Genomic DNA, 9670 nt, shown 5'->3' on the forward strand with positions numbered 1-9670 from the left:
CCAGCCTCATGCTCTGCTCATCTTGGACTTCTGCGCATGTCCTCAGCCCAGACCTTCTGCTCTTGCTTCTCCTCTCCCCAGCAGCCCCCCAGTTCTCTTCCTGAAACTTCTGAGGTACTCTCCATCACCTCCTTTGGCTCCTGCTCTGATTGGTGTCACCTGCTGGATAGGCTTGCTCCTGACTCCACTGTTCGTGTCTCAATTAGGGACCCTCACCCTCTGATATACCACACATTTCCCTAGTGTCTCCACCTCCCACCCCCACCCTATACGCACATACACACTTAGCTGCATCAGGATCCTACACCAGGGACTTCTTACCCTTCTAATCCTCCCCACCGGACACTGCCCAGGGACACTGGGGCTCCAGAGGGCTATTGCCACACGGACACACAGGAGATCTCATCAAGGAGATGTGCCTACCCCAGAGGGTAGCTCTCACCATTCACAAGCACACCACTTCTGCCTCCAGCTTCTACTCTCTCGCAGGAAGTAGCCAGCCCGGTGCCAAGTATCCCCAACTACATCCCCAAAATTCTCAGACACTGCCAGCCTCCAGCTGTCAGCCTGGCCCCGGCTGGCGGGCGCCTGCTCCTGGCATAGCGACTAGGGTGTAATTAGAAACCCGCTAGCTCCCTAATTGCCAGTTCTGAGCTGTCCTTGTTACCGGCTGCCCGAGGCACACATAGAGGAAAAGGCTGAGAGCTGAGCCAGGCTGGCATGGAGGTAGCCCTAGTAGACCTAGAGAGGACTGGCATGTGGCCAGGGACCAAACGTGGCACAGAGAGGGCTCAGTGCAATCTGCCCCGTGGGTGCCTCCCAGCCACATCCATTTGCCCAGAACTGTGACGTCAAACCAGCCCGGCCCATTCATTCTTTATTCAGGTGGCATAAAAATCACTACAAAAACTTTACAAAAGAGTCTTGGGAGCTAAAGGGTCCCTTCCTTGCCTCAGTCCCCAAGATTCCTGGCAGGGGAGGACAAGAGAGAGAAGAAGGAGGAAGACTCCTGGCAGTGTTGGCATCTCCAAATACCAGAGGGGTGACTTGGGTGACAGGACACAGGTTGGGGACCTGAATGTCTTCAGCAAGGGACACTCTTGTAGGGTAGGTCAGCCTCCAACCATGAAGTATAACACCAAGGCCAGTCTAAGCTTGGGAGACCAACACTTGTCTCTCCTTTTCCCACCCAGGGTGTCTGGAATATGTCTAAAGATGGCCTCTCCAGCCTCTGCTTACAAATGTGGAGGGACCCTAAGTTAGGGACTTGCCTAACCTACCTCTAGCCAAAACTGTGTCCACAAGTGCCAGCCCACAAAAGATCACCCCCTGAGCCCCTTGGGAAGAAATGAAGATTCCCCATGCCTGCCTTCCTCCAGGCCCCACCCCACCTGCTGCAAGAGAACAGCTTCTACACTGGTGATGGTCCTTCCGGTCCCACCCTATCCCACAAAGCTGGTTAGAAAGAGTCACAGGAGCTGAGAGGCTGATCCAGGTGGGGACTCAGGATGCTGCTGCCCAGGGCCCCTCCTCACTTGGGGGAGCTGAACTGGGGGTAGTCTTCCTCCATGCGGGGTGCAAGTTTCAAGTCAGGACCAAAGGTCTTGCCTCCATGGAAGTCAGCTTTGTCATTCTGGCCTATGAGCCTGTTGTCAGGGGAATCTCGCTGTTCCTGGAGCTGGGGCAGCGCGCTGGGGTTAGGGTTCCTCACACTGCCCACAAAGAGGGGCACGCCTATGGTGTCCTCCATGATGAAGAAGAGGAAGGGTCGGTTCACAGTGAAGGAGGAGAGGGACATTCGATTCATGGCTACGCTGGTAGCTGCGGCTGCCTCCACACCAGCCTCGCTGAGCTCCATGGTAGACTGATGTTGCACGCTAGACACCACCAGATTCTGCTCAGAGATCCCACGAAGGTCTGGGCCCTGGAACAATTCCTGCAGGCCTGCCCAGAACAGCAGATGACTGGTCAGTGCTGCCCCAAGGCTATGTGGATCTGTCTAGCATCCTGGCTAAAGGGAACACTTGAACCCAGCGGTTGATTGGAATCTGTTAGACCTCAGTCTAGACAACACTTCTAGAAACCTTTTTTTTTTTTTTTTTTTTTTTTTAAATCAGGATCTGCGCTAGGTACAGGACAGAAAGTCTAGAGGAGCATATCAAATGCTCCCATCCAGGAAGCAGGGCCACCTCTGGCTCAGGCACACTGGCAGCTCCCGTACTCTGCCCAGACCACCTAGGGGCACCCTATCCCCAAGCTCCTTACCCAGTTGGCTGAGGGTGGCCACCAGGTCCAGCTGCTGTTGCAGATGGAGTTTAGGCAGCCACACCTTGGTGGGCCTCTCCTGCAGCGAGGGATGGTACAGAGTATCCCAGGTCAGGTTGGCTAGTACCTCGGACACGTTCCACTCAAAATAAGTGGGCATCACGACCACAAAGCTCATGTTGTTCTTAAAGGGGAAATGAGCCACCTACAGATAAGAAAAGGAGAGAACATGAGGACCAGACAGCACCTGGACCTGTCTGGAGTCTGGGCCAAAATTACTTCTGTACTTTTGAGACAAGAGCCAGAAATTCAGGGTTAGCATGCTTTCACTTAACTGGTGAAGTGGAATAATACCACTTACCCCTTTGCAAGGTGACATGGGACCAAATGAGATAATGCTTTTACACCTCTCTGTGTGCACACATAAGCATATATGTTTGTATCGGTGTGAGTGTGTTTGCTCATGGGTATATGGAGTCAGAAGTAGGTAAACATCAGTCGTCTTCCTACATTGCTCTCCACTTTTTTTTTTTTTTTTTTGGTGTTGCCATCTTTTTGTTGTTGTTATTTCAAGACAGGCTTTCTCTGTGTAGCCCTGGCTGTCCTGGAACTCACTCTGTAAATCAGGCTGGCCTCGAACTTGCAGAGACCCACCTGCCTCTGCCTCCTGAGTGCTGGGATCTAAGATGTGTGTAACTACACATAGCTCCCTCTTTTTTGGACACAGGGTCTCATGGATCCCAAGCTGGCTTTGAAATGACTGTTTGGGGCTGGAGAGATGGCTCAGCGGCTAAGAACACTGACTGCTCTTCCAAAGGTCCTGAGTTCAAATCCCAGCAACCACATGGTGGCTCACAACCATCCGTAACAAGATCTGACTCCCTCTTCTGGAGTGTCTGAAGACAGCTAGAGTGTACTTACATGTAATAAATAAATTAATCTTTTTTAAAAAGAGAAAGAAATGATGGCTACATACTTCTCTCTCGTCTCTCTGCCCCAAGTGCTGGGATTACAGAGCTGTACAACAAGCCCAAGTTTGTTGTGTTTTAGACATGCTAATGTATCCCAGGCTGTCCTCAGACTCTCTATGTAATTCAGAACGACCTTGAACTTCTTTTAAGGTTTATTTTTATCTTATGTGTATGGGTATTTTGCCTGAGCATTTGTCTGTGTACCGTGTCCTTGCAGTACCCTCACAGTCCAGAGGAGGGCACCATTTCCCCCTGAACTGGTTGTGAGCTGCATGGTGGGTGCTGGGAATCAAACCCTGGTCCTCTGCAAGAGAAGCCAGTAAGTACTCTTAACTGCTGAGCCACTTCTCCACCTTGAGCTTTTCTTCCTCCTATCTCGATCTAAAAGTACTAGGGATGGCGGATGTGCGTTCATGTGCCTGGTTTATGTGTTGCTAAGGGTTGAACAAAGGGCTTTGTGCATGCCAGGCAAGCACTCAACAACTGAGCTACACATCCCGACAGACTTTGACTCTTCTAGTAGTAGTGTCTCCACTACAGCCTGAGTTCTCTATCTGCTGTCAGCAAGCTGTACAAACAAGCTATGGGCCTTCCTGTCCTTGCCTCTCAGTTCTCTCCGCAGGTGGGGCTACTGGCTTTCAAAATGACCCATAGAGGAGCCACAGCAAACAGTAGGAAGCTTGCCCCTCGTCTTTCACCCTCTCCCAGAGAGTCAGCTATAATTCGAGTTTTTTTTTCCTCTCTCTCTCTTTAAACAGGATCTGGTTATGTGGCCCTAACTATCTTCAACTTCAGTCTTCCTGCTTCAACCTTCTGAGTGCTGGGATTATGGTGTAAGCCACCACACTCAGCTCACACAACCTTTTTTTTTTTTTTTTTTTTTAAAGAATCCATGCAGTTAGGACAGCATGGAAATGACCAGGCTCAGGCCTCCCTGGGTACCAGCATAATGCCTGCAGGCGGGTCCTCTGCCAGTGGGGGGATGGAAAGATGGAGCCAGAGGATCTCTCCTCTCTGAACCTCAATGTCCCACAGTGAGACACTCATGTCCACTGGGAGATACTGTAGTATTCAAGGAAGAAGCAACAGGAAGGTGAGAGCTAAGTGGAGCTGAGCAGGCTCGTATCCTCTCACCACGGGCTACAGAGAAGTCTGGCTGCCCCCTCCACATGGCTCCTCCCTGCAGAACTGGCAATGCTGGGCCCGGCTTGCCCAGTCAAACTAACCAACAGAATGGATGAGCATGTGTGGTGCCACACACCTGGGACCCCAGCACTCAGACAGCTGGGGCAGAAGGGTCATGAGTCCAAAGCGAACTTGTGTAACATTGTCAGACCCTCGAACAAACAAAACTAGCCCGTCCTGTTATCTCAGCCACAGATGATGGGCCCAAGGATCAGTACTCTAGCCAAGGAGTCACGGTTAGGCTAGAAGCAAGGGAAGCCTTAGCTGAGACAGCTTGGCACGGAGCTTCATCCAATCAGAATGTTCAGAGCAATAAGCTTTGAAACCCGACTTCCATCTATGAAGCACTGTGTGGGAACTCCTCTCTTCCCTTACGAGCAGGGCCCTGGTCCTCTTGGGCTCCGCTAAAACCCCAGCACAGAGAACAGTTACCTGGCACGTGACAAAAACTCAATATATTTTCTTTGAGGAGATGAACCTCAAAGAAGCTGTGTCCTGGATAGACACAGCATAATAAACCCTTCAGGAGCTACCTACCCAGGGACCAGACTTTACCTCCCAGTACCAGGCCTCGTTTGCCAGCCAAAGGCAAAGTCCAGACTGACCTGTATCTCAGGTTGCTCCAGCAGGAACCATCGAAGAGGATATGACACCGCGTGCATCATGTCCACCGACACTGTGAACCGCTCATCCAGGTGGAAGAAATCTTTCTGGGTGAGGCTCGGGTCAAACTTGGTCCTCCAGAAACCTGCAGCCAGGCAGAGGGCAGGAGCCATGTAACATAAAATCAGCCTCCTGCCTGTCTTGCCTAGAACCTATTCCAGGAACAAGGATTAGAAGCCACGCTCCCAGAGGCGCTGGCCGGTTGACATCTAGCTGGTCTTAGGCACCTTCCCTACACTTGGATTTGCATTTCTCCATCCCTCTGTAGCCCCGGTTTTCTCTCAAAGCAGCCTGGCCTCTGCAGCTTGAGTTTCCCCTTCATGTGATCAGACAATCCCCAGTTTCATGGCCTAGCAACCTCAGAGCAAAGCTTGCAATGGCAGGGTGGGCGGGGCTGCGGGGGTGAGCGGCTTAAGAAGAACAGTGCACCGTGAAAGTGGATGGCGTTGAGGAGAAGCAGCACGGTGCTATCCGGCAGCTCAGAGAGGAAATCCTCAATCTTCCCCTCTGTGGCCTCCTTCACCCATTGGTTGATGTTCGCCAGGTCTTCCTCCTGCTTTCCAGTCAGTTTCACGGGCTTCGCACCAAAGAGCCTTTCCGATTGCTCCAGGAAATCGTCTTTGATGGGAAATCCTGCACGCAATGAGCCACAAGCTCATCCCAGGGCCTCCACATCCACCAGTGTGCTACCCGAAGCCAAGCCCCTCTCCCTCACCCTTGTGCACTAGAGGCAGGGCTCTTTCTGTGCAGCTTGCTACCACCAGCACCTACCTTTCTGCAGGTATATTCTGGCAGCCAGTCGGATTGTCCCTGGGCCTAGGTTCTGGTAGAAATGGCTCAGTAGATGCGGGAGGCAGGATCCTGTGTTCATGTGCAACACTCGATGCAAGCTGTGTAGTGTTTGGTTCTGAGCACCTGAAGGGGACCAAGCAGGCTGATGCCCAGGCCACGGGTTCTTTCTGGCCCCACTGCCCACTCCCACCCTCTGGCATCCCCATGATGAACATGGCCACAGATCACACTACTCTGCTCCTCTCCCAGATCCACGGAGCCATAGGGTCCCCAGATTCATCTCTGCAGCTAACAAGCTGGGCAGTGTCACCTCCCTCAAGGTTCCTTTCCTCTCTGAGCAGCAGTGTCTCCCACAGTGAGACACTCATGTCCACTGGAAGATATTGTAGCCATTAAATTCCTGTGCTAAAATAACTAGGGGGACTTGTCAATCACTACACTCTTAGCCCCGGACTTCTGACTCATAGAGGGTGGTGACAGCTCAGGGACCTGCATTCTACCAAATAGCCATGTGTCCCTGATGGAGGAACTGCCCCTGGACAACCTCTGCAGCAACTGAACCCTCTGTGGTCTCCTAGTTCTTCTGGACAGGTGTGACCCCAGTACCTAGTGCCAGGTGAGAGAGTGCTAGGGCCACACTAAGGGGTGACAGGACAAGGTTGGAGCTGGTAGATGTTTGGGCCACCAAAGAGAACAGGTCAGTAGTAAAAGCCATCATGGCCTGAGCCAGCCTGCGAGTCTCCTCTGCAGTTGGGACACTCTTGCAGTGTCCTGGGGACCTCTTGAGGGTAGCATGGTCACCAAAATCCTACAAGGACAGATCAGAAGTCAGTGAGGTCAAGGGAACAGCTCTAGGTTCTCTGTGTCCCTCACGGTCCTTTTTTTTTTTTTTTTTTTTTTTAAGATTTATTTATTTATTATATGTAAGTACACTGTAGCTGTCTTCAGACAGCTCCAGAAGAGGGCATCAGATTTCGTTACGGATGGTTGTGAGCCACCATGTGGTTGCTGGGATTTGAACTCAGGACCTTCGGAAGAGCAGTCGGTGCTCTTAACCACTGAGCCATCTCTCCAGCCCCCTCTCAGTCCTGATGCGACAGGGCAGCAAAGGCCTTGTCCCAGATCTGAGGAGAGTCATGCTGAAGTCCTTCCTACCCCACCCCTTCCGAACCCCTGAACATCAGCCCCATAACTACTGACTCCCCCACCCCCATTCCCTTGCTTCCACTGATCCGGTCCTCCTCTTCCCTCTGGCCCCACCCATTCTTCCCCAGCCCCACCTGATTGTACCTGGTTGTCCAACTTGAAGAGGGCAGGCAGGGGCAGCTTCTGCTGGGCCTGCTCACTCACTGGCTGTAGAAATGAGAAAGGAGATGAAGAAAAGGCCCTTCCCATGGGTCCCCATCTTGCCAAGACATAGGTGAGTCCCTTTGGCTCTTCCCCCTAAACCTCTCACTTTTGAGTACCTGCTGGCCCGGGAGATCCACGGCGCTCACCGGAGAGAACTGTTGAGAAAAGGGAGAACAGAGAACTCAGCGTTCCTCCCTCTCCACCCTTCTGGCCTCTCCCAGATTTGCCCCCGCCCCCCAGCATCTCCTTCAGCCTGACTGACCACTTCCCACTCAGACCTCAGCTCTGCCTCACCGTGAAACAGGGACCTTGCAGGCAGGACAAGCTGAGTACGAGGAGCCCCCGGAGCAGTGCCATGTTCCTGTATCCAGAACAGGGAGTGTTAGTTCCTACCTCACGCTCGAAGGCCAAGCAGTAGACTGCTATCCATGGGTTCCTTGACCGCACCAGGCTGCGGAACCTGGACTCAAAACATAGCAGCTGTGGACCTCACTCACTCTGAGAGGTGGGATTTCCATAAGCTTTTTTTTTCACCTGTACATTTAGTCTTCATTCTTTTCGTCTTACACTGTGGATCAGTCCTGGGTTCAAATTTAAAGCCCTCATCTTGCAAGAGGACCTTGCGCATCTCCCTTCATGCCTTTGGCTTTACCCTGTCTTGGTAATTCATGGCAGAAGTTCTTCCTGCTCCCATGTAGATGTTGAGGACCCAAATAAGAATCTCTGTAAATACTGAGCATGATGCCTGGCCCCCACCCTAGCAAAGCCACCTGACCTGTTGTTCATTTCATCCAGCCTTTCTCAGGCTGCCCTGGTCCTACCCAAAGGCTCTGAGAGCTAATCTGGGCTGGCAGGGCAGCCAGAAACTTCTTTGTTGACCAATGAATGACTGGCCCAGACACCTTTGGACTTACGGGAACTACAAGCCTCATCCCACTTCTGCTCCAAGTTCTGATCCAGGGTGCTTCGGGGAAGCCCAGCTGGCGGAAGGGGGGAGGCTCTCAGCCTAGAGAGCCTTCCTTTCCATCCTCAGCCCCCTACCCAGGCCTTATTTCAGGCACCAGCTCTTCTAAAAGGTCCTTCTGTTATCCCTAGACCTCCACAACTGTGTTCAAGAACCTTCAGCCAGGGCCTCATCTCCAATCTGGATATATGATTTTTCTCGCCAAGAGTAGGCCTCCAGGTTTTGGAGTTCTAGAGGTTTCTCCTGGAGCTGCCTGGACCTCTGCTCCTCACCACCCCAGGACGCTGTGAAGCTGCAGGCTCCCTGAATAAATTCATCCAGACCCCTTGCCAAGGTGCCAGCTGTCTACTTCCTCTGCTGCCCAAGCAGCAGGCTGCACCACCCCTCCATCCTACCTCTTCAGGCTTCTTAGCGCAGCACACGCAGCACACGGTGTTCTCCTGGACCAGCTTGCTCCCCACGCTCCCCCAGTGCAGCCAGCAGGGCCTAGCTCTCTCCTCCCACAGGACCTTTGCTCTCAGCCAACCCCCGTTCAGCTTGTGTTCAGTGCTGGTAAATATTGACCTGTACATCCGGTTAAACATTGATATGGGGGCCAGAAGACCCTTTCCCATCAAGGCTACCCAGAACCCTGCCTGAGCCTGGAGAAGGGGTTTACAGGAGCAGATAAGTGAGGAGGTTGGGCCTGGCAAGCCTTCTAATGATCCCTCAACATAGGGGATTATCCACAGTCAGTGAGGCTCAGAGAGGCTGTGTGGCCTGTGTAAGGGCGCAGAGTGGGCTCCAGAGTCACAGCCAAAGTCCCACCACCACCACCACCACCACCACCACCACCACCACCACTACCACCACCACCACCACCACCACCACCACCACCACCACCACCACCACTACCACCACCACCACCACCACCACCACCACCACCACCACCACCACCACCACCACCACAGCTACCCAAGGGAAGGGGAGGCTGCAGGAGCCTGTTCACCTAACTGTAGCAAGTCCAGGATCCTGGTTGGCTCCCTCCAGCCTAGGTTCCAAGGCGAGGGCTGGAGAGACCCAGCTGGAGGCCGGCCCTCCCAGGGTCCCACCTCTTCAGCAGTGTTCCCTTTCCCCAAGGGTGAACCATTCGGAAAACTGACCCAAGGCCACCCAACCCAGAAGCTCTGTATCCAAGGCAGCCAGAGGACAATGGCTGCCTCTACCCTCTTGCTGTGTTTGCAACTACCAGGTTTGGACTTTCCTGACTCTGGTGCCATCAAGGCAAACTGGTGGGCATGACTATCCATGCCTATGTATAATATCAGCACTTGGAAGGTAGAGAGAAGAGGGTAGGTAGGGAATACCAGGTCAACCTCCTCGGCTGCATATCAAGTTTGAGCTACCAGACCTTGTATCAAAAGAAGCTGGGTGTGGGGCTTAGAGATGGCTCAGTGGGTAAGAACACTGGCTGCTCTTGCAAAGGATCCAGGTTCAATCT

The 9670-nt window shown here is 52.8% G+C and overlaps 1 protein-coding gene and 1 long non-coding RNA gene across 2 annotated transcripts; one reads left to right on the forward strand and one right to left on the reverse strand.

The window, feature by feature from the left end:
* Positions 1–864: 864 nt before the first annotated feature.
* Positions 865–8630, reverse strand: Serpinf2 (serine (or cysteine) peptidase inhibitor, clade F, member 2). Its single transcript, NM_008878.2, has 10 exons — positions 8586–8630; positions 7521–7587; positions 7343–7381; positions 7167–7229; positions 6483–6684; positions 5856–5999; positions 5514–5717; positions 5027–5169; positions 2266–2470; positions 865–1944 (listed from the first exon to the last, which is right to left on the reverse strand). The coding sequence occupies exons 2-10, from the start codon at positions 7581–7583 to the stop codon at positions 1532–1534; spliced, it is 1476 nt and encodes a 491-aa protein (NP_032904.1). The 5' UTR covers positions 7584–7587; positions 8586–8630; the 3' UTR covers positions 865–1531.
* Gm35391 lies at positions 7207–8519 on the forward strand. The gene is made up of 2 exons (XR_388849.3): positions 7207–7296; positions 8322–8519. It is a non-coding gene; the product is annotated as a predicted gene, 35391 (long non-coding RNA).
* Positions 8631–9670: the final 1040 nt, after the last annotated feature.

This window comes from Mus musculus, chromosome 11, assembly GCF_000001635.26.
Source record: "Mus musculus strain C57BL/6J chromosome 11, GRCm38.p6 C57BL/6J".
NCBI lineage: Eukaryota > Metazoa > Chordata > Mammalia > Rodentia > Muridae > Mus > Mus musculus.